Genomic DNA, 25766 nt, shown 5'->3' on the forward strand with positions numbered 1-25766 from the left:
CTCATGAACGATATGCTCACAAAGGCATAAGAAGAAACTTTATCCCATGCATTTTTGTCAAGGATGGATATACTTAAATTTCAACCTAATTTGGATTGAATTGAACTTGCGTTTTCTAAAAATCTGTACATAACTGTTAGGTTCAGCACCTTACCGTTCTACAATTTGTCGTAGAGAGAAGTGCCTCTTACAAGCATGCTAGGAATTGCCATATTTGTATAGATCCGTGTGAGGCTGACTGTCACTTTGATTTCAGTGTCCTCCTAATGCTAAGGCAAGTGACCTGGCAATCTCCTAAAGGATGCAGGCAAAAGTGAAGCCGAGAGGGTAGTAAAACAGATACCTAGAGGAATTATGGTTTGCCATTGCACATTATGTGCTAACGACTCGGTTGATCAGTCATGAGCAAAATACACAATAGCTAATCCTTTCAATCACAATATACATCTGTTTTATAATTTTCACTTTTTACATTTATGGTTTTCATTATAATGAGGTGGGTAAAGATATTATTTTATATGCATCTTAATCTCTCAATAGTTTGTATGGTTTTAGTGGCTCAACTGGAAATAAACTTATTTTGACTGAAAAATTGTTATAGCTGCTTCAGTTTAGTTGCAATTAATAAAGAATTGAAATGTAGACCATCCTTACTTCCTAATTAGCTATTATTATTAAAAAGATGATTTTTTTTGTATCTTTTTAGCCAATATTCATGTTTGCTTTTTGCACTTGTCAGGTATCCCACCATCCACCAGTGTCTGCCTTTTTTGTTAGTAACCGAAAGGATGGGTTTTGCCTTAGTGGCAGTATCCTCGCCAAATCCAAGTTCTATGGTAAGTGAGAGCAAATACAGCATTTTAAACTTTCCCAGTTACCTCGCTAAGCCAGCATATTGAGATTTTATTTTAATGTAAATCACTGATGGCTTAGCGAAGGGAATATGTTTTTTTTTGTGTGTGATTATTGGATTTATTACATAACATTCAGCTTAATCAATGTGTCATTTTACTGTGAACAACACCATAGCAAAACTGTCTTGCTTTAAATAACTACTCTTGTGTAATTTATGGTTTAATTCATTGTTATACTTCCGTAAGGTTTTTATTGAAATATCTTAGACACTGTTGTAGTGTACGTTTTCTCTGCAGAAATTACTGTTTGTCACATTACTATAAAACAAATAGGCTCTAAAAAAGGCAATAAACTCATCATATCATTTTAAAGTGGATTGGAAAGTAACCCTATGTGCAGATGACAGTTGACAACTTGTCCATTATGCTCTACACAACTTTTAGGTTCTTCAATTTAGATAGAAAATGATATGCTTTGTTACAAAGGTTAGGAATTTGTTATAGCATTAATTAACTCTAAAGAAGAAACCCGACTCTGCTTTAACTATAATGAGGACCTAGAAAAGTGCCCATTACTCTTGCAGCAATGAAGATAGATTGCTGTGTCTCTTGATAGAGAGCTGTGCCTCCACTTGGTGTTAAAAATGTAACAACTTTTCCATCTCTGTTATTCCCTAGTGTGAACATGTCTTTAGGAACATAATCACATTAGGATAATTGCAATTTACACAGATTCTGGTTTCAGGCACAGTGAAACCGAACAATGGAGAACACAAACAAAAATGTTTAAAACTGTCATCTCACTAAAATTGAAATTCCTGATAAAAGCTCAGGTTGGGATCCTTTTTCCGAACATATTTGATAACAAGTTGATCATCAAAGTGCTATCTCAGGTACCTGCTCTTCCCTAGGTGTAATTTATTCCCTCAAACACACACTTAAGTATAACAAGTCCACCTCTTTTTCATAAGCACTGTAAAAATACATTCTCTCCTATCACCACCAGTTTGTGCAGAAGAAATCTTAGTGGCCAGTTCCGTGGTCTCTTCTATAAATCACTGGAAACTGTGGTAATTGGGAATGTTCATTTGGAAGTTGGAGGTTAGGACCCATGGTAAAGATGTTAAAGTAAGACTGATTGCAGTAAAGTTATTTCCTACTGTGTACATTTTATATGTTACAAAATGTTTTCAACTTGAGACCCTTATTCACTTTGAACTTTTGAGAGTTTTTAGGTGGATGTTAGGTGGTTGATTCTGTTCAGATTCATATGGCATCTGGCCATTCGCTTTTGGGTTATATGTAGAATTTTTCTTTATGAAAAAAAATAAAGGCATTGCTGAAACCACTGCATATTCTGTTGTGCGATATGTTGTGTGAACATTTTTACTATGAACATAAATGTGCATTTCTGCTGCATACTCCTTAGAGCTACTTCTGCAAAGTATTGCACTGTAATAGTTTTGACAGACATGGCAGTAACACTTTCTATGATGTTGAGCCCTTGGCTTGAAGACAAAGTTAGTGTGAACACTGCACTGTGCTAGTTGTGAATTGTTGAGTTTTGCTGGGGTTGGGGTGTGAGAGAGAGAGAGAGAGAGAGAGAGAGAGAGAGAGAGAGAGAGAGATCACATTCACAAAAAAAACAAAGTTTAAACATAAGTTATAGTTCGGTAAAACTTTATCTTGATGTTACAAATGTTATAGTTATATCTTACATTTATCATTTAAGAACCACTTTTACACTAACGTAAGTTTTACTTATAACTCACATTTCCACTTACACACCACCTTAAAATTCACATAACTCGCGCACCCCTGTAGACAATTTTCTCACCTCACTCGCCACCCTACATGAACTATAACTCGCCCCTTCTCGATCCACTACCTATACCCTTGCGTATTACAGAAGTTAGAGCATGTGAAATTACTGCATTAATAAAAACACAGTTGACATGTCAAATTACGTGATTTGCCAGAACACACTGCATAATACAGTGGCGAGTTATTATTAATGTAGTATGGCAAGTGAGATGCTACTCTGGACTAGCGTATACTCCAGTTTTGTACCATACTGTGGGGCATACTGCAGTAGCATATAGTGGAAACACATAAATTGGAGTCACGTACAGTGGAATAGCGTGCAGTTGGGAGTAGTAAAGTGTAAGGGCATCGAGTAAGTGGCATACACGAAAGTGTAATAGAATACAGTCGTGAACATTATGATTGCATAGAGTATAGTGGTGTGGAGTAGCATACAGTGTAGTTGTTAAAAGTAACATACAGTGGTTTAGCATAGAATTTAGTGGCATATAGTGGATTGTTGTAAAGTGACCTGACATACTGTAAATAGTGTAGAGTGCAGTGGCGTAAAGTAATCTCTTATATACTGGAGTTGCGTAAAGTGGATTGTGTAAATTAAATTGTCTACCGTTCAATTATATGAAAACATCTCAATGTTCTATCGCCACAATTTCAATTATAATATGTAAATGTTAGTTTTGTGGCTGTATACATAAATAGTGTAAGTATTTGTAAATGTACAAGTTGTATGAAATATACTTGTATATTGATCTATGGTATACTGTGTACAGTTCGCAGTGTACCACAATACATGGGGCTTGGAAATGGTGATATCTGGTCGATGGCTGTGTTTACCAAAGGTAACAATCAGCCATATAGTTTTATATTTTGTGTTGTGCCAAAAAACAGGAGTGGTATTGTTGAAATTTAGCAGGATTAAATATTATGTTGCATAGATGTTTAGTTTGTCTAGTGCACGGATACTCATAGTATGGCCCGCGAGCCACCAGTGGCCCGGCAAGCCATCCTTGCCGACCCGCAGACCTTGCAGACGTTGTACCTGTGTTTTTTAAAAACATTTTTAAAGAGTGTCAGCAAACACAGCCGCAGCAGCGTGAACTCCGAGACACTCTGCTCTGTGGGGGCCGGGCGATTCCAGCAATAGTCAGAGTGGAGATGCAGGGGCTCTGAGAAGGGGTGAAATACAACAAAGCCTCGTTAGCAAGTAAATGGTCTTTTAAAGACCTGTGAAGTTCTGGGGTGTGGCTGTGTGTGTGCCCGGGAAGCTGTCTCCGCACCGGCAGCCACACGCACAGGGTGAGGTGACAGAGGGTGACGGACAGAGGGAGACAGACAGACAGAGGGAGACAGACAGACAGAGGGAGGGAGACAGACAGACAGAGGGAGACAGACGGACAGAGGGAGACAGACGGAGGGAGGAGGGTGACAGAGGGAGGGAGGAGGTTGAGGGAGGGAGACAGAGGGGGAAGGAGACAGAGGGAGGCAGACAGGGGGAGGGAGAGACACAGACCGAGATAGAGACAGACAAGAGACAGGGACAGACAGATGGAGGCAGACAGTGGCAGAGACCGGGGCAGACAGTGGCAGAGACAGGGGCAGACAGTGGCAGAGACAGACCGAGGCAGAGAGGCAGAGACAGACCGAGGCAGAGAGGGAGAGGGAGACAAAGGGAGGGAGTCCGGGAGGGAGGGAGACAGACAGACAGACGGAGGGAGACAGACAGACAGACGGAGGGAGGGAGGCAGACGGAGGGACGGAGGGAGAGAGACGGAGGGAGAGAGACGGAGGGAGAGAGACGGAGGGAGGGAGACGGAGGGAGGGAGGGAGACGGAGGGAGGGAGGGAGACGGAGGGAGGGAGGGAGACGGAGGGAGGGAGACGGAGGGAGGGAGGGAGACGGAGGGAGGGAGACGGAGGGAGAGAGACAGACAGACGGAGGGAGAGAGAGACAGACGGAGGGAGAGAGAGACAGACGGAGGGAGAGAGAGACAGACGGAGGGAGACAGACAGACGGAGGGAGGGAGACAGACGGAGGGAGGGAGACAGACGGAGGGAGGGAGACAGACGGAGGGAGGGAGACGGACGGAGGGAGACAGACGGAGGGAGACAGACGGAGGGAGGGAGGGAGACAGAGGGAGGGAGAGGGAGGGAGAGAGGGAGGGAGGGAGAGAGGGAGGGAGGGAGAGAGGGAGGGAGATGGAGGGAGGGAGACAGGGAGGGAGGGAGACAGGGAGGGAGGGAGACAGGGAGGGAGGGAGACAGGGAGGGAGGGAGACAGGGAGGGAGGGAGACAGGGAGACGGAGGCAGTGAGATAGGGAGGGAGACGGAGGCAGGGAGATAGGGAGGGAGACAGGGAGGGAGGGAGGGAGACAGGGAGGGAGGGAGGGAGAGAGGGAGGGGGGGGGACAGGGAGGGAGTGAGGGAGACAGGGAGGGAGAGAGAGACACAGAGATGGAGACAGACAAGAGACAGGGACAGACAGAGGCTGAGACAGGGCCAGGCAGAGACAGAGAGGGAGACAGAGGGAGGGAGACAGGGAGAGGCAGAGACTGAGACTGAGACAGAGACAAAGAGGCAGAGAGACAGACTGAGACCGAGGGAGACAAAGGGAGGGAGTCGGGGGTAGACAGAGCGAGACAGAGGGAGCGAGACAGAGGGAGCGAGACAGAGGGAGCGAGACAGAGGAGCGAGACAGACAGAGGGAGAGGGAGGGCGAGAGATAGAGGGAGAGGGAGGGCGAGAGATAGAGGGCGAGAGATAGAGGGCGAGAGATAGAGGGCGAGAGATAGAGGGCGAGAGATAGAGGGCGAGAGAGAGAGGGCGAGAGATAGAGGGCGAGAGAGAGAGGGCGAGAGAGAGAGGGCGAGAGAGAGAGGGCGAGAGAGAGAGGGCGAGAGAGAGAGGGCGAGAGAGAGGGAGACCGAGGGAGGGAGAGACAGGGAGAGAGAGAGAGAGAGGGAGGGAGACAGGGAGGGAGGGAGACTTTTTTTAGGTCTAGCCAGCGCATGCCCTGCTCTGGCGACACATTTAGTAAGTAGGTTTTAAAAGTGCTATCACATGCTTTTTCTGGCCTCAAGCTTGCGGTTACGCGCTCACGCGCAGCCGCCATCTGGCTTTCCTCTGTCATGAGTCATTAAGTGCATCTTTAGCGGGCACCATTACAGCTCGCAATCACTTTCACTTTCTCGGCCGCGTCACTTTCACAGCTGCACGGCCAATGCTTGTTGCTCTTCTAACTAGTACATTTGTGTTTGGAACTGTTACTACAACTGTCCATAAGGTGGTGGTGGTGTTCCCACATTGTATATGGAAGCTACTTAATATAGACAACATAGAAGTTAATACGGCATAGTGTTGCTTCCTGGCCAGTATTGTATCGACACGGCTGGTGTTTGTATGTCACCACCGTTTAAAAAAAAAAAAAAAAAAAACTGGAAAATACGCAGATGGCACTAGTTTACCAATTTCAAGCATGAATTGAAATTTGCACAAACAAAAAAAAAAAGTCACAGCATAGGTATTTTAGTGATGTTTAAACTATTCCTAAATAATTATTAAAGCAAACCGAGGCAGAAATACATTGATAACATATAATGCATAGAATTTTACACTGATTCTAAAATAAATACCTACTCATGGCCCATTGTGAATCCTAAAATATGAACAAATGGCTGATATTTTTGTCCCAGAAAGGTGTCAACCCTAATACCCCATGATAAATTCACACAACGTTGTCAGCCTGTGCCATCATTATGGGGGTCTGTCTCAGACTTAATGCAAATTATCTCTGGAAATAGCCATGTTTTAACTCTGATCATTCCAAATAACCGTTTAGAATAAACTACTACTTTAAATACAGTATCAATAGGCGCTCCACTTTTGCCACCCATAAATAAGCATTCCTGAAATGTGCTTTTTGTGGTTCATTGGCGTGTTTCATTTGACTATCTTTTAAAGCCTCAAAGCTTTCGGGGTGCCCAATCACAAACAACCTTAATTATACTACAAGTAAGAAAGTAGAGAAAACATGACAAAATGTTGTCCCACCGAGCAACAGCCACTTTATAATTTAGAGACCAAACCTGTCAAACCGCTGGCATCCCCAAATAGCATTTAACTGAACTGCAGACTTCATCCTAGACTGGAGTGTTGATTAGGGGTGTCTGTCTGCCATTTTCCGCCCCCCCCCACCCCCAAAAAACATAGCACTCTAGTTCATCACCGACTTCACGGAGCCCACACATGGTAACGGGCTACCCCAGACCTAAATGTCTCCAACCTTAAGTCTGTCAATTAAAACCCCTCTCTCCGCATAAAAAAGACAAAACATTATGTGACACTGTTAAAATTAACCTCCATCCTCTTAGCAACCGTATTTCGACCTGCCCACGAGGATCTGCACTCCCGTTGTTATGCAACGCAGTGAGGCAACGTGTCCAATCACCGAGTCACCATAACTGGCATCGCTGATGAAACTGTGCCTCTCACAATAATTTCGGTAGAGCGAGAAAGGGAAGGGATCAGCGCACACAAGAAGCTATTATTCAGGGCTTGGTCGGGCGCCTTAGGAAGTTAAAAATATTCAATATTTTTAGAAATGAAGTTGGGTTTTTAAAATATGCAAAAAAATAGCCTGTAATACAGTTTGAATTTGCCACGTGTCTATCCCGCCCTATCAGTGGATAACATCGCAGCTGACTCAAAAAAAAAAAAAAAAACTCCTGCAGTCTGTGACTTTTGTGAAACAAGCATTCGCAATGGAATAGGTCTCGCATTTACGCGAGTTAAAGCTATTGGCATAGTAAATGACAATGCCTTTTATTTACGTTTTAAAAACAAAAATAAAAGGCATTGTTATTTGCAGTGTCAATATAGCTCAAGCTCGTGTAAATGCGAGACCTATTGCATTGCAAATGCTTGTTTTTTCTTCCCCCCCCCCCCCCGATGAAACACATAAATACCGCAAAACTTTCAGTACTCCAAGAATGAAATAAGAGCAATAGATCTGCAAAGTTTTGCAGACATTCATCAAATAGATGCGAAGTTTTAGAGGGGCAAAAATCTGAAATATATTTTACCTACTGGTGGTCGCCAGTATGTAGTTCTCATTAGGACCTAGTATGCATTGACGAAGCGTTTTTTGTTTTGCTAATAACTTATCTCACTGTTTGACAAATCTTCACACACAGTTTTCGAAACTTGTTTGCCACTCACTTCAACTGCTGTCTTGGAAGTTTCAGGGTCAAGCAGGGCAGAGAAAAAAGGAGGGGGTTGCAAAACGTGTTTTCCCCATGCAATTTCCCATAGTGATTTTAGACACTACAGCCCGAACCATTGGATGGGATTACACCAGATTTGGCAGAAAGATGGCTCTTGGTCCAGCAAGTGTCTTTTTTATGTCTCGCCTAGCGCAAGAGGGCCTGTTGGAATCACTTCAGACTTCCAAGAGACTTCTCCGTGTGGGTCTGCCTCCTCCCACACATCCCATTGGCCTTTGATTGTGGCTTTCAATAATGAAAGCATGCAACTGGCCAAAGACTGGTGCATGTCCCGCCTTTCCTCAAAACTTTCACTTCCATGGCCTAAGGGTCTCAGGAGCGAGTAGCGGCCCGCAGTGTGCCAGCTGCATTCTTTAAATGCCTTGCAGCGCGCACGCACCACTCCCCGGCTTGTTTTCTCTATTCGGCTCCTTCTCCCCTCCTGTCTCTCCGGCTCTGCGGGCACAGTCAATTGAAAAGAGTACTTTTCGTAGCCACAGTAGGGATAGGCGTAGCAGAGAGCATCTCCTGGGATAAAGACGTTGCAGGCATGAGAGCCACCGGTTTGTTTCTTTTAAAAACATCGGACTTCTCCACGGAGGTGTGCATCAAAAGCCGGGCACTTACTATGCTCTCTAACGCTTATGATAGCAGTGCAGCGTCTGTTAAACACTGCAAAGTGAAACACCAGCGCCCAGAAGATATATCGTTGTTTGTTTCCGGTTGGCCATCACATTCTCTTCACGGTTTCTCCTGGACACAGATGCGCGTTTCCTGTTTGAGTGCTCAAAACAACCGTTGTAATATGACCAACCCTTAAAGAGGGGGAACATTCAGGCCCTTTTCTACAGGCCAAGTACCACGGCATAACTGGTTTAAAAAAAACTCCTTTCCTGTACACGCTCCTGCTTCACCTTACACTGATGCTTCCTTCTGCCTTTTGGGGACAAAGTATCTATCATCCTATCCCTCAAGAATATCAGCGTTTCCAACGGTAACTCTAAAGCTCTAAATTCCAGTAACCTCCTCTTTTTGTGGATTTTTCATGGCAAGAAAAATATAACTGTGGTCATAAATGCCCAAAGTTCCACTTTGCAAAAGATGAACGCAGGGCTTTAAATGTGATAAAAGAAATGGGAGGGAGGGGTCTTTCAAAGGGGTGTGGCCGATGCAATTAAGGGCGCAGCTTAAACAGTTACGTTAAAATCTGCGTTTAGCATAGTGTGCTGCAGACTGGTATTTTGCTGCTCCCGTCTTTGCATCCAGATATACAACTACTAACGTTACCCCTACAACAAGCCAAGGCTATTGGCGTTGTCAGTGGTTGTTAGTTGCAGAAGATAAATAAGCAGCACCGTAACCCAACTTTCCACAGCCCCAATCATACCATCCAGTTCAGACATTAGATTTGGTTTAAGACTCACGAACTACATCTTTTGTTAAATTCTACCGTGGCTGATTCTGTCCTTCCATGAGTCGTGGCCGTGCAGTTCTACTGACTATGTTCTGTAACACATGTAACACATGTACCAGCGTGGGAAATGCAGCCTTTCACCCTTGCACGTTAAGTTAAACTGAGGGCATTGAATTGATACACTCGCACCTGTTATGATGCGAAGTGGCAGTGGCAAGGCTGCGCTTGAAAAAAAAAAACCAATTGATATTCAAGGAGAAGATTCTCGACAGCCATTGCCTCTCCAAAGCTAATTAGGCTGAGATGGAGTCAGAGGCATGCCAAGCAGCGCCTGACATTCGTCCGACCGCTCCAGCACTCCCACCTTCTCAGATACACGCTTCATGTATAACTGACTATGTCCCAACCCTCCTGGCCTTTTAGAGCCCCATTGAGCCCAATCCAGCCCCACACCCACCGGCCTTTCGGAAAAGCCTCTGGTAACGGCCACTATAACTAAGCAACAGGGGAGAACCAAATTATATGGCTGTGTTGACTAAATTATGTGGCATCAAAAGGTACATTTTGCAGCATAATGCGTCACATTTTGCAACAGTATTACTGCACTGTTTTGTATTTTATACATGTTAACAGTGTCTAAGCAAAGGTCTCGCCTTAGTAGCAACAATGTTACTCAAATACAGAACTACAGGAGTGAAATATCGCCATATTTTTTTTAGCTTTTAATTCATTTGAGCTAGACAAATGTTTTGGGCGGGTAAAATCTTCAAATTATGCAGGAGATAATGCAATATGTGGCAAATGTCGCGAACCCATAACTAAGCGGAAAACAGCATGGTTGCAGAATCGCATAATTCCGTTTACCCTACCCATACACCCTTATACCAACAAGATGTATCTGCTCGGAAACATCCCATATTCACTTTGCTTCCACAAAGCACATGTTCAGCTACTCAAGACCCATGCCATCTTGGCAGACTCCGACAGTTCCAGAGAAACAACTGGTGTGGCTAGGGGGGGGCCTTGTAAGAGACCAGACCATGCACATTATACATCAGCTGTACTGAGATGAATCCACATTGAGATCCAAATAAAAAGTTGTATCTGGAAAGCGGCATCAAGGGTGGCATTTATTGACCACTGTGTGTTAATCGAGTAGCATCTTAACATTTCATCAGCGTAGTTATCTCTGCATGTTAAAGCACCTGCTGCAGAGATCTGTGTGTAGCAAGTGCCAGATATTTATTTCAGCAGAACTGTCAGCCTCCTGACTTCTGATGCAGATATTACGAGTACTGCTGAGTTTTGTAATGTATTGATTATTAAGTGACTAAAGACCACTTAACGTGTGCATACAGCAGTGTTCAATAACATTGTTATACCATGTTTTGACCAGGCACTAGCTTGCAACTCAGAGGAAGAGTCATAGTTTGATAAATATCTAGAATTACCCACCAGATTCTTCAGGGACACAATTTTTTCCAGCTTTTTGGCGATCTTCATTAATTTGTCTTATCGACCCATGGTCAGGCTCTTAGCTTCAATTAACCAAAATACATCAGCACAGCACCATCAGTACAGCACCACCTCCGCAGCAGTGCACCGCCACCAGCGCAGCCCCACCTCAGCACTAACACAGCACCCCCTCGGCATCAGTGCAGCATAACCTCAGCACTGCACCAACTCGTGATCACTCAGCACCACTTGAGCATCACTACAGCACCACCACCTCAACATCATTCAATAGCTCCTCCGCACTAGCATACCACCACCTCAGCATCAGTCAGCATTACTTCGGAATCTACCATCTATTGATTATCCTTGAGTGTCCATCCACTACTCGTATTTCAAGTACTATTTCCCATTCTCCGCTCTCCTGTTTTCTTGTGTATATATAAGGTAACAAAAATGCTTATAACACTTGATTATATATTTTCAATATTCTGCACTGCAGCCACAATGCTCGACACTTCGACCAGAAAGTGGTGGCAGCCGAGTCCCAAGAAAAATGATTACAAAAAAAGGCTAGGGGGCGAGTACAATTCTTTTGTTTTTTAAGTGTGGTTTCCCGTGCTTGTATGGACCCGGGCTGGGAAGGCGAGCCGGAGCTGATGGGGGCCCGGGTGGAACGCCAGCGGGGGGCTCTAAGGGCCTACAAGGCTGCAGGCTCGCTACAGGGACACCTCGAGTCAACGCGGTGGATAGGTAGCGACACAGCCAGGAAGCAAAAGATTGTGTACTGGTCTTGTGGGAGGGTGGCCACATAACGCGCCGCTGGATGGGTCGGAGCGGGCAACGGTGCCCCCGAGGATGATGGCGTTTATCACAAGGTGAGCCTGGGCCGGTTTTTCTTTAACAGTAGTGGACCGGGGCGGGGGCGCATTACAGCCACTGTTAATCTGCAGAATACGAGCGCAGCCGAGACAGGGCTGCGAGCGGCACCTAGGGCCGGTAATGCTAAGAATATAGAAGGCTATGTGGCGTATACGTCTTCCTGATGGCATTTGTCTGTGCACGGGGAAAAACGGCCGCACTTCAGGATGAGATTTTTTCCAAGGACAAAAGCACTTCAGGTGCGATTGCCATCTCAGTCCAGTGCAACTAGCCCCGGTTTCAGACCTCGACAAGACACGTTTGGCGCATTTGTGCTAATGAAAAGCAAGGAGAGTATCAGTGGGGCAGCGGGTACAGTGGCACCGACAATGATGGCCGTTTGAGGCTCCCTGCACTCCAGCGAAAACATTCTTTTGTGGTCGCAGCAGGGTCCTATTTTCCCAAGTAGGAGACATTTTGCACTACTTGCTTTAGGGCCCAAGCCACCCCCCCTCCCTACACTTTCATTCAAAGTGAAAGTGTAAAAGCAGCATTCACTCGGGCGTTGTTACATGACCATTTGTACTGCCAATGCCAGTCATAGTCTCCTGCGGCATCCTCCGGTCTTGGCCAGAAGATTTGAGCTGGGGAGTTCAGTTCTGTAGTAGGGGATCTCTGTGTATAGTCATAATCTAGTGAATAGTCCCGCCCATGTGCGAGGACCCCGGAGCAATAAAAATAATCTCCTAAATTGTCAAGCCATGCAGACCTGCAACTACACTTAAGAGAGAATTTCAAAGACAGATAATGCAGCCTATACCCACAGGCTACACTGTCCAGTACTTCAACTAGAAAGAATTCCACCAACAGCACTGCCTGTCTAGCTTTTTCCACAGAGAAAAAACCTGCCTCTCCCAGCAAAAACCTCTGGAATGATAGAGAGGAAGGAATGGATAGACAAGCCCCATAGGCTGCCATTATGTGGCTCAGAACAGGATACTGTGCCTTTAAGAAAACTTTCCAGGACTTTTCCAGTATCCCAGAATGCACAGCAGGTCCCTTTTACTTTCAGTTCTTTTTTCCGGCTCCTGCTAGCAGGACCCTGGAGCATTGAGCTCTCCCTTTTCAAGGGTTTATTGTGATTTTTGTCAAATTTTTCAAGTGTTTGTGTTGGGACTTCCTTCTGGTGTTTTCAACATGCCTGGCTTGTTTGACAAGTGCCCGGAGTGCGATAGGAAGAAGGCTAAGTCAGACCCACACAAGGTGTGTATAGGCTGCCTTCCCCAGTCCCATGTGCCTGAAGAGTGTGAGATCTGCCACTCGTTCTCAGCCAGGACCCTGAGAGAGAGAATGAAGATTAGGCTCCAAGTCCTGGAGGACAGAAGGCTGAAGGCACAAGGTGGGTCAGGAGGGGCTGATTCTGCCCATGCTGAGGCCTCTGGGGGGACACCAGGAGTCCATCGACGGAGTCCCCGGGCTCGGGGTACTCAGTGGTATATACGCCGCCTCCTCCTCCGCTACCACTAACGCCACCTCCACCACCACCACCTCCTCCTCCTCCTCCTGCGATTCCGCCTCGCAGGCCTTCGGGCCCACCACCGGTTCCGGCACGATCGGTCTCGTTGCCCAGGTATCCGACGCCGCCGCAGGGAACTCCTAGGCCGCGGCGCCAGGGTAAGCCACCGAGGCCGGCGGACAGACCAAAGCCGAGGAGATCGCGCTCCCGCTCCGGACAGAGAGGGAGATCGTGGAGCCGTGGGCGTTCGTCGTCAACATCGAGGCGACGCCACAGGAGGCGCAGATCCAGATCGCGCACTCGATCATCTGCCAGGGACTTCTCACCGACGCTGTCGGACTCACCCGGGACGAGGGTGTCACCGGTTGACGATCTGGTCTCCTTCCAGGAGGTACTACTGAGGGGTGCAGCCAAGTTGGGAATCACGGTGACGGTACCGACACCTACGACGTCCGTGATATTCGAGACGCTGCACAAGAAGCACCTGTCTCGCCCCCTGCTGCCTCTCGTGCCGGGACTGGTGGAGCACGCTATGGAGTTGTTCCTCACTCACTCCGGCAGTGACGAAATCCACCCCCCCCCCCCCGGCTTATGAAGAAGTATCGGGCCCCGGACTCGGACCTGACCTTTTTGAGGAGGACGTGCGCTCTCTTGAACAAGCTGGGGTTACACGTCAACATGTCCAAATCTGTCCCGACTCCGGTCCAGTGCATACAGTACTTGGGGGCCTCCATCGATACGCGGTCGGCAAGCGTGTCTCCTTCGGAGGAGAGACGGTTATCGCTCCTTTGGAAGGCTCAGGATCTCATGGCCGCTCCATCGGCGACAGTGAGGACGTGTCTTCGCTGCTGGGGTCGATGGCCTCCTGTATCTTCCTCACGCACGGCTGCGCATGAGACCACTGCAGGAGTGCTTGGAGGATCAATGGGATCAGAGAACAGGTTCTTGGGACGACAAGATCCGGCTGTCTCTACATGCTCTTCAGTCTCTGAGATGGTGGTGTTCGGCGGAGAATCTCCTCAGGGGGGTTCCCTTCCACAAGGACATTCCCGAGACGAGTATCGTGACGGATGCGTCTCTCCGAGGTTGGGGAGCGCACTCCGGAGACTTACAGATACAAGGACAGTGGTCCCCGGTGGAGTCGACGTACCACATCAATTTCCTGGAACTCAGAGCCGTGTACTTGGCATTGAAGGCCTTCCATCCGTCCTTCCAGACAAACTTGTTGCTGATACAGACGGACAATACAACCACGATGTATTACCTCAGCAAGCAAGGGGGGGTCGAGATCGTGCACTCTGTCGCAGGAGGCGCAGGCTATCTGGCGCTGGCTTCTGGCCCGGGGATTGATGATCACGGCCACGCATCTGCCGGGGGTGCAGAATGTTCAGGCGGACGCGCTGAGCAGCCTGCTTCAGGAGAACCACGAATGGGTCTTAAACGACGAGGTACTAGGAGAAGTCTTCGCAAGGTGGGGGACTCCAGACGTAGATCTGTTCGCCACCGCCGAAAACAGCAAATGCCGAGACTTCGCATCCAGGTACTACCAGAAGGGGACGCTGGGGAATGCGCTATGGATCGACTGGTCGAACAGCTTTCTGTACGCTTTTCCACCCATTCCCCTGATTCCGGCAGTGCTCATCAAACTGTCCAAGTCCGGGGCGCGGATGATCCTGATTGCCCCGGAATGGCACAGGCAGTGGTGGTTCACGGACCTGCTTCACCGGTCTCTCCGTCCTCACATGCGGCTGCCGTGCAGGCCGGACTTTCTCACAAAGTTCGGGGGGCGGATGGTGCATCCCAACCTCTCGTGTTTGAGTTTGGCGGCATGGCTCTTGAGATAGTGCAATATGGCCATTTGAATCTACCAGAAGATTGTATGGGCATACTGAAGGAGGCTAAACGTCCTTCCACTAGGACTTCCTATGCTTACAAGTGGAAGAGATTCTGCATCTGGTGCAAATCCAAGAACTTTGACCCGACGACCTGTAAGGAAGATGTCATCCTTCCATATCTTTTACATTTGGCGCAGTCTGGCCTTAATTTCCATTCCATTAAGGTTCATCTCGCTGCTTTGACTGCTTACAGGAAATGCCCTTCACAGACTTCCTTCTTTCAGATCCCTGTGGTCAAGGATTTTTTGGAAGGCTTGAAGAAGGTGTTCCCTCCGGTCAGACTTCCCTCGCCTTCCTGGGAATTGAATGTGGTGCTGTCCAGATTGATGAAGGAGCCTTTTGAACCTATTCACAAGGCTTCGTTGCAGCACCTGTCCTGGAAGGCGGCGTTCCTAGTGGCCATTACATCGGCCCGCAGGGTGAGTGAGCTTCAGGCGTTGTGTTGCAGAGAACCTTATACTGTATTTCAGGCTGCTAAGGTTGTTATGCGTACTCGCCCTAAATTTCTTCCTAAGGTTATATCTGATTTTCATGTCAACCAGACCATAACTTTGCCTACGTTTTTTCAGAATCCTTCGTCTCCAGCGGAAAGGTCTCTACATTCCCTGGACGTTAGGAGGGTGTTGAAGTTTTATCTTGATCAGACCAAAGATATTCGTAGGTCAGACCAATTGTTTATCAATTATGGATCAGTCAGGACCGGTCTTGCTACCTCCAAACAGTCCATCTCTCGGTGGATTGTGTCCTGTATACAGTTGTGTTACCAAAAGGCTAATAAGACCATAGGGGGTAAACCTAAGGCTCATTCCACCAGGGGCAAAGCTGCCACGACTGCATGGCTGCGTAATGTTCCGATTGCAGAAATCTGCAAGGCGGCCACTTGGAAGTCGGTCCATACTGTAATGATCAATGGTTCTGTTCCGCAGGAGCGCCAGGAATTCTGAAGAGAAGTCCGCAGTCGTCCCCCACGTCCCTCTTGCTCTATCAAACTCTAGAGCTGGAAGGAACGCAAGGGAAAACAGGGAAACAAAACAAGGGTAGGCAGGGGGAAAAAGGCAGGTTTGGTTGTGGACCACGTCTGAGCAACAGGCAAGAACTCTCAGCTGTAAAAAGAAAGGTTTAGTTAATGTGCATCGTACTATATGATCTCCCTGGTAGTACCCTGGTGAGAGTGGGAAACACCTACCACGCTATCTCGTTTCAGGGAAGTCTCAGCACGCTATCGTGTGTCAGATGCAAGGAATCCTAAAGAAACATACAATGGTTACACCCAATATTCCCTCTAAGAAGATGCCTTATCTACCTATAGATACCTGGCTTACCCCTTATCTTCCAGTTAGTTGGAACCGTGGGAATACTGACTTCTACGTCTGCCTAATAGTCTTCTGAAGAGAGTATTTCACCTAAGGGCTACAGGGAACTTGAGTGAGAAAAAAAGCGTAGAGAACAAACACCTAAATAACCCCCACGTACTTCCTGTGTAACGACTAATGATTACCTTCTCTATCTGAGAAGTACTGCTGTAACATAAGTCAAGGCTCAATGGTCCACGCTAGTTCTCCCCGCCTAGTAGTGGTGTGCCATTACAAAAGGAACTAAAGCAAACTTAACTAATAATAGCACTCTGACCCACACCCGTCAGAGAGACTCCTTAATAGCAGGGTTCAAGATTCACAATAAACACAGATCCCCGTGTTCAACACAATAACTCCCCAACAGAGAACTGCCTAGGGAACGGACCATCAGTTAGTCCAAACTGCAGACACCGAGACCTTACTTGGTACTGAAGGCTTCCGTGGTGTAAACGACTTCTGCCAAAAACGGACCAGCACACGACAATCGTTGCCGCCCCAGAAGTTACCGCAACTTTCAACACCACGCCACACAAGGAACAGCAAGGTACTCGCACTGCTTGCTAAACGACGCCAGAAAACCGGAAACAGGAAACACCTCCAGACAGGAAGTCAGGCACTACGCGACAGGACGAAAATGAGCTAACAGCTAGAACGCTAAGCAGCGTTAGTAACGATCGGTGTCCCTTAAATACCCTCCGCATCTCTGGGCATGACCGCGGGGCATGACACATACCTTTGCTGCGCATTACTGTCTGGACGCGGATGCCAGGGCAGATACTCAGGTTGGGCAGGCTTCGCTGCGAAATCTGTTCGCACAGTAGTGGTATTATTTTGTAATCTTCTCCACCGCTGTTTGTGTGTGGGGATGGGCTTGCCATTCTATTCACTAGATTATGACTATACACAGAGATCCCCTACTACAGAAGGAGTAGTTTCTTTTCTGTAACTCCAGTTCTGTAGTAGGGGTATCTCTGTTATAGTCATAAGCGTGCGCCCGCCCTCCTCCCCGGTGGAGAGATGAATGTTAATATAAGGAATGCTACAGGTCTGGCGTGCTGCGCCTTCAAAAAGAACTGAAAGTAAAAGGGACCTGCTGTGCATTCTGGGATACTGGAAAAGTCCTGGAAAGTTTTCTTAAAGGCACAGTATCCTGTTCTGAGCCACATAATGGCAGCCTATGGGGCTTGTCTATCCATTCCTTCTTCTCTATCATTCCAGAGGCTTTTGCTGGGAGAGGCAGGTTTTTTCTCTGTGGAAAAAGCTAGACAGGCAGTGCTGTTGGTGGTTGTTGGTGGAATTCTTTCCAGTTGAAGTACTGGACAGTGTAGCCTGTGGGTATAGGCTGCATTATCTGTCTTTGAAATTGTCTCTTAAGTGTAGATGCAGGTCTGCATGGCTTGACAACTTAAGAGATTATTTTTATTGCTCCGGGGTCCGCGCACATGGGCGGGACTATTCACTAGATTATGACTATAACAGAGATACCCCTACTACAGAACTGGAGTTACAGAAAAGAAACTACTCCTTCCTTAACATTTAACGGGGTTGTAATTGCCGCATGACCAATATGCTAGGCAGCCATATATTCCGTGTGACTTCTCTCCCGTTTTGGAAAAATGTATGTGCTGGGGACCGAACAAAGAATATCGGTAGTGGCATTGATGGCACAACGGGTTTTCTCTGAGAAAATACTTGAAGTTTAACTTAGTCTGTTTTCTATATGCGCAATATTAGATCTGAAAGTATTCGATTGCTTTCTAAATGTACTTTGGTAAATAATCTGGGATGTTATGAGGTTGTATTACATTTCTGGGTATCTATGGGTTATAAAAGTAACGCACCCAGGACCCTCCCTCGGGAGCATCTTTTTCCCCTTCGTTCAGGTCACAAAAGCACTTTCGTTTCTGGTGCTTTGCAGCAGCTGTAAGATCTCCTTACAGTTCCTGCTTGCTCAAAGGTGCGACATGTCAGAGATTTATAGGCGCTGGGGAATGTCATTGAATGCGCGCCTGCTAATAACATCTTCCCCAGGGGCAAACATTTTAAAGATGTCCCTGGGCCGTTTTAAACCAGAGGCCGTGTCCTCTAGTGGGGTACAGTCACTGCTGCATCTGCAGAAAGTTGCCGCTCTAGCAGTAGGTGAGCATTGATAGCCGAAGGCTTGGGAACATGTTAAGGCACACTCAGAATGCGGAGCATGATGTGCTCACCATGGATTCTCGCACTAGCACCCTCTAACAGTGACGACCAAGTCGCCAAAATCGCTCTCCCTCAGATGCATTGGTTAGTTATATAACACCACTCATACCAGTAAAGGATGTCAGAGCACTCTGCATCACACACACACTACACAGAGACGGTCAATCATGCGTGTGTAAATCGGGGTAAAGGAAATGTTAAAGAAGCTAAAAGACTACAAGAAGTAGAAGTCGTATGTCATCCATACTGGTAGGCAAGACAGTCTGGGAGTGCTTGGGGTAGATAAGCACAAACTCAAAATTGTAGAAGAAACAACATAGTTGGGAGTTTCTCTTTGATGGTGAAAATCGAGTTCTACCCGAATTAACCCCTTTTGCAACATTAAATCTATGCTGTAATGTATACTTTGCACAGTGTGTATGCAGTTCTACGGTGAACGTTGATAGCTCACGGTTCTATATTAGGACTTTAAGATAGAATTGGCGGTGAGGGACCAAGTAGAAGTCACGACAAGAGCGGAAATGAATGCATAATCTAAAGCTGTCCGCCCAAGGAGAGCATTAATTAAGGCCTAACTATCCGAAAGGAGCATGACCCGATCAGTGTAGTACAAAAGCTACCCATTTTCTTTGCGAAGGTCAAATTAAAACCCGAATGAAACCAGATTTCGGCCAAATGTTGGCCTCTGGAAAAAAGAGCACACCATTTCTTGTCATGCCAGGTTAAAAGCCTCAGAAATGTACCAATACCGCTTATGGCTATGACAATCCAGATTGCTGTGGAAACACATACACATCTATGGCCAGACTCCAGCAAATGGGCCTGGTGGTGGGAGGGCGGTCTTCCTGCAAAGCCCCGTCGTCTCGCTCACCACTCGTAACACCCATACGCAAATGTTCAACCACCGGAACGCCTGGCTGAACCACTGAGAAAAGCGGGGCGTAAGTTGTAAAGTGAGCATGCTTTTACCATACAGTAGTCCTGCGCTTTCGAGTACTGTGAAAACGGATACAGAATGGGGGTCACGTCCTTCCCAGTGGTTAAAGGATAGTAAAAACATGCTTTGAGACAGAATACATGTGCATCTCTAGTAATAAATCGTGAAGTTATTCTGCCCATGAAATGCATAACTATCAGCTTACAGTCTATGGCACGGTGACGTATTCCTACAATTTGTGCAGATGAATGTGCTACCAAACAATTAGCCTGGTTGCTAAAATGATTAAAACAATTCCCCTAATGGTCACTTGCGAAAAGCTTTTCCATTCCATCTATTCTACACACTAAGCTTAGTTAGAGACTGAGAATCTATATTGGGTTGCAACGTAATCGAACTCTAAGTTGCAGATGCCATTACTTGTTTTCAGTGGAAGAAATTCAGATACCTTGCCCCAGCAGCAGACAAAAGGATGACCCCCCCAATGCCAGAAGAGGCGTGGTCATGGGTGGACCTGGGTTGAAAACATTGCTGAACAATGCACTGACCACAAAGACAAGCACCCGGTACAGTAAGTGCTGGGGCACATTTAGGGCCATGACAGGGATAGAAGGGGACCAGTGGACCTCACATTAAGTGGTCATAGAGTTCATTGAGTGGGCGTTTATGCCAGGGACGAAATAAAGATGGGCCCGGGCACACCTAAACGCAGTGGCATACTACTCAAAAATGGGGGAACAGGCAGACCCAAATAGGGCTTTCAAATGCAGAATGGCAATGAGGGGCTAGGGTAGGTTGCAACAGCCAAAGAAAGACGCAAGGCGAACAATCCACTTTAACATGCTGCAAAGGATGCTGGCGGCACTAGCAGAAGGGTGCACCTCAGAGCACGAGGTAGCGCTTTTTCGCGCAGCTTTCACAATGGCATTTTTGGGGCTTACAGGGTCAGCGAGCTAGTAGCCTCATCAGTTGAGAACCCAGAGTCGGCCTGCATCCACAGAAAGGATGTAGAGATAGGCAAAGGCCACATGGGCGTGCTGCTATGGCGGTCCAAGACAGACCAGGCAGGCAAGGGAAAGTGGACCAGGATACACTGCATCAAGGATGCAAATTGCTGCCCGGTGTTTTTACTGCAAGACCACCTGGAGCAAGGGGAGCTGAGCCAGGGGCCGCTTTTCAGGCCCAAGGACCGGTCTTTCCTCAGCCACTTTCAGTTCATAGCTGTAATGAGGAAAACCCTGGGTCTCCCCGCACGCGAATGGCGGGGGACAGTGGACCTGGGGGCAGTGGAGAATTCCTGGAGAAAACTTAATATCATCATGGCCAAAGTGTGTAAGTTCAATGGATGAGGCTTCGTGAGACACCATTTTATAAACTTGAGGTCTCCTGGGTACCACCTGGAAGATAGGGTACAGCTCACGGGGGTGGGAATGGACATGTTCCTGCTGAACATTGTGGGGATACTGGAGCAAATGGGCTTCAATTAGGAGCAAGAGGAGAGGCCGGGTTAGAGGGGAGCACCCTCCGATCGAGAAACCGTAGGAAGCGTGGCCGAACAAACACAAAGAAGCTAGTAGAAAGAGAAAATTACTAGAAGATAGATGGAAGGCTCTTACAGTGTCCTTGGGTTGCTTCACAGCAGGTGCACTGAGGGAGGCAAGAGGCGGCGTGCCGCCATAGAAAGAGTAAATGAGATGCTCCTGCAGGACCCTTGGGATGCCTCACGGCAGGGGTACAGAGGGAGAAGATGGCAAGGACTCAGCCTCAGGAAAGGTAGAGTAGATGCTCAAGTAAGGTCCTTGGGATGCCACACGGCAGGGACCCCTGGGAGAAGGGAGGGCCCACGAAAGGGTTACTGGGCGAGCGAGACGGCACTTGCAGCCCGGGCAGGTCCAGACGGACACCCTCCAAATCGGTAGCAAGCTGAAGCCTAGACCCATGAATCGAAGCCCAGAAAAAGGGGGCCCTCCCAGGAAATTGAGGAGGCTGGGTCCGTAATGCAGGAGAAAGAATCGCAATGAGCAATAGAGGAAAAGATAGAACATGGTAATTGAATGTGGTTATGACCTTGAACGTTTGAAATGATAACATTTTATGTAAAAAAAAAAAATTATGTTGATGAATAAACTGCGACCTTTTCAGGCACCAAAGAATGTTGTCATTGGTGATTTAAGATAAAAGCGTGCAGTTGGTGGAAACAATTGAGGGGAGCGGGGCGGGACGACTCTCCGCCTGGAAGGGGTTTTTTAAACACCTCTTATACCTGCTGAAGGAACTCAGGAGTCTGGGCCAAGCCGTACCTGGACAGGTGTCCCCGCAGCCAGACTGCTCATGCACAATATTGCTACACTCGTTCATGCAGAGCACCACGGAGACGCTTGATTCTGACTGATGGCTTTCCTGTTTTCTGCACAGTGCGTCTTTATCACCTCAGCTGCCTTAGTCAAAGCTTCAAAACTGATATGTGAACTGGGATTTGTAATCCCGTAAATTGTACATTCTTGGACTCCAGCACTCACTAGCCCCCTCACTGAAACACACTCCCACTCCAGAACTCACTACAACCCTCACCCTCCAGCACTCACTAAATACCGCAGTGCAACCCTTAGACACTAAGACCACTGTCATTGAATTCTAGGGGCAGTGCCAGTCCCCGAAATAGTTAGGGCTGAAGTAACTAACTTACAGAGAGAAAAAAGAAAACAGTTAGCCCAGATAGTACGAGACACCAGTGAAAAAAGGGTAATGCCTCTCTTTCACTAAAGCAAAAGATATCAAGACCTGAAGAAACTGTCTCATGCACTCACTGTCTTAACCATTCCACCTCTGATGCACTCCATCAATGCCCACTCAGTTACTTACTCAAGTTAATGAACTCACTCCTCCGTTAAATCACACTCACTCATTCCCTAGCGTCGCTTGTGTACTAGAACCGTTCCCAGGAGCCCGCTATTTTGCTTGACTAAAACTTTCACTGAGGGCAGACGAGGTGCTGTGGTGTGCGCAGGGGCGTAACACAGGTCCCCGCAGTGCGGGGGGCCCCAAGCTCCAAGGGGCCCCCTCGGCACTGCACTCTGGCCGAAGAGCTCCTGATTGAGCCCGGAGGGGGCCCCTCTATGTACCGTGCAGGGAGGCCCCTTCACTTTTCGTTACGCCAGTGGGTGTGCGGCTACCCATCTGGCAGATTACGGTAATGGGCAAGTAATCCCAGGGCGGCCCTCGCATATGTTTACTGGGTTGAACGGCACCTGTCAACCAATTTTCAGGGGATCCCCCAAGATTGCATAGAACTAAATCACTAGCTTGTGCTTTTTTTTTTTTTTTAGTTTAGAAAGCTTTATTGAATATAATAAACCAAGTAAAACATCAATACAAGAGAGAATCTTTAGGCAATAAGATAAAACAAACAAAAAAAAACAATTGAATTCTTACAAGATTTAAAGAATGCCATAAAGGAAATAGGGGGTATTCTTTGGGGAAAAGCTTTTTAAAGGTATTATGTTTGGTATGCAAGGGAAGATAAAAGGAAAAAAGGAAAAAAAAGGAAAGAGGTGTAAGGGAAGGAGGGAAAAAAGGCAATCAATATACAGAGTAAAAATATCTTATTAATAACATCAGCAAGTAAAAATATATATGAGGAAAACTACATAACGGCTATAGTTGGAAAATGGTACAAAAATAAGGTAATCAAGGGACAATTCGAGAGAGAAAATTGGTTAAGGGCAACCATAACAAGTCTTTTTTGATCAAAAGAGGTACAGTGGTAGCAAAAGCACGATCAAGGCTATGGTGATGACACAATAAATTCCACCAGGCTTTATATGAAATCTTTGAAGTGTCTTTCCAATTGGTAGTAATTATCTGTAAAGAAATGGCTATGTATAAATTTGCGTGCATTACAGTGAACATTCCATATAGGTGAGGCACCACCCAGAAAGATATGTACAATCTCAAAGGAGTGGTCAGTAGCTAATATTTCATTTAATTTTAACCAAATACGAGACCAGAAAGATTTAACTAACGGGCAGTGAAAGAACATGTGAAGAAAATCACTATCGGTATGAGAGCAAGACCAACATTTTTTGGAATCCGACAATTTGAAGTGATGTAAGTCTGACCGGGTAAAAAAAAGTCTATTGTTAAAAAAAATACAAAGTCTGTGTAGTACTAGCAGAGCGGGTAACAGAGTGTAATTTAGACCATAAGGAATTCCAAACCTGAAGGGAAAACTCTTGAGCTAGATCTGTTTCCCAGGAGAGTTCAAATTTAGATTTGGGTCTTTCAGCAGAGGGGAAGGAAAGTAGTTTATAGATAGCCGCAGCTTTTAGAGGAATAGAGAAATCTGGTAGTGATAGGGGAGGGGTTGTGTCAGTAGTGGGCAGAGAAGCAATATGAGAGATAATGAAGGCTAAGGAGCTTTTAAGCAAGGGGTATTGAGAGGAGTGTGCATTGGAAAGGTGAAAGGAGGCACAAATGTCAGAGTAATCACGTAAGGAGCTATTGGCAAGTAAATGATGAAAGGTAGTAATACCTTTGTCAATCCATTCCTTCCAGAAAAGTGCTCTGTTATTTATCTTTAAAGATTTGTTATACCAAATTGGAGTTGAGGAGAGAAACTCTGACTGCGAGAGGGAGGAGCGAAACACAGAGAGCAAGTGCTTTGGAATGCTTAAAGATAGGGGTAAGAAAACGCTGCGGTGGCTGAGATAAGCGAGTAGCCGTATTGAAGGAGAAGGGTGAAAGTTGCGCCAGTTCTATGGAGCTCCATGCAGTTAGAGGAGGATCAGATGAATCCGATAGAAAAGGCCAAATTTGTTTTAGGGTAAAGGCAGAATGAAAGCGAGTGAGGTTGGGAGAGTTGACTCCTCCTGAATCTTTGGGTTTTTGAAGACGAGAAATAGAGATCCTAGCTTGTGCTCTTTTTGAAAATAAAAAATCTCAACACTGCAAGGGGCTGAGCTATAATTCTTGGTGCCGGAACTAATTTCTGCAATTAAAACAATTGCTCCCTTGCAAATGAAGAGGCCCAAGAAGTGTCCGCGCCTACGTGGCCATTGTAGAAAATTTCACAGATTAACTTGTGTTTAAACCTCCGGTAAGTGGCCGCGTTTAGCCAACTACTGAGCAAAGACGTTCAGGCATGTCTAAAATTAAAGATAAACGCTCGGCTCTGCCATTTATGGAAAACATAAGTAGGCAATTTCAGAATTATTAAAAAATATTTAATGTGCCTTATAGCTCTTCGGCTGTCATGACTCTGGGTTATTAAAGTGGCCCACCAGCATAGGGTGCGGCATTGGTACATTCTGGTACCAATCAGTGAATGCCCCCTTTAATAAAATGTTAACGTTTAAGCTGCCTGTGACCTGTAAACCTACTATTTTAGAGGTAAAACTAGCGCTTAGAAGCCGCCGCTGTGTGGTACAACATGCCGGGTACTTGGTGCACTCGAAAACAAGCTGCGTGCCAGTAAAATTCCTTGCAGAGCAGTATATTATTGTCCACACAAATCGGATCATTATAGAAATCATTCCAACTCTCCGTCTGGGGTAGTAAGCGTCATATAAACAAACTTTGTTCCAACAGAGCAGGCCATTGAGGTGCGTAAAAGGGATAGGTGAACGGGTCCTCACAGTGACGCAGGTTCTTTGTGAAAGAATTCAGACTTTGCAGATAGCAAACTGGAGGCCGTAGGACAATGTAAACAGAAACTGCTTGAGATTGGCCCGGCTCTGCAAAGCATGGGGTGTGTGCAATGTATCCTGAAAGCACATTACCAGTTCTCTCTCGCGGTGTGGCACTGACTGACCCAAAATGTAAACAAGGCTCTAAAGGAGACATTGTTCATTTATAAGAGGGTAAATTTGGAATAAAAAAGACCAGAGGTCAGGACTTAGAAATCGTCCACAAATATGCAAAAATACAACTGCCCTGTGTTGTGCATACACTACAGCGTACTTGGTGTCTAATTCTGTCTCAGCTGGTCCACTCCCTAAATTCCTACAATCAATCAGTTAGGACTTGTAGAGCGGAGCTAATCACCCGTGAGGGTATCCAGGCGCTGGGATCCTGCTGCTGTCAGTTGAAGTGTCATGTCTTGAGTCCCTTTCTGAATTCCGTGAGTGAGGATGCTGTTTGGAGGTGGAGGTCCTTCCAAGACTTGGCTGCAAGGCAGGAGAAGGAGACACCTTTGCTGTGGCT

The 25766-nt window shown here is 46.6% G+C and overlaps 1 protein-coding gene across 5 annotated transcripts in view; it reads left to right on the forward strand.

Moving 5' to 3' along the window:
* Nucleotides 1-25766, forward strand: part of OSBPL8 (oxysterol binding protein like 8) — a 939874-nt gene that overhangs the window by 797024 nt on the left and 117084 nt on the right. For all 5 annotated transcript variants that reach the window (XM_085653858.1, XM_085653857.1, XM_085653859.1 and 2 more), the window contains one exon: nucleotides 740-836. In XM_085653858.1, the coding sequence (XP_085509984.1) occupies nucleotides 740-836 (97 nt within the window). The remainder of the gene's footprint in view (nucleotides 1-739; nucleotides 837-25766) is intronic.

This window comes from Triturus cristatus, chromosome 4_1, assembly GCF_964204655.1.
Source record: "Triturus cristatus chromosome 4_1, aTriCri1.1, whole genome shotgun sequence".
Taxonomy (NCBI): Eukaryota; Metazoa; Chordata; class Amphibia; order Caudata; family Salamandridae; genus Triturus; species Triturus cristatus.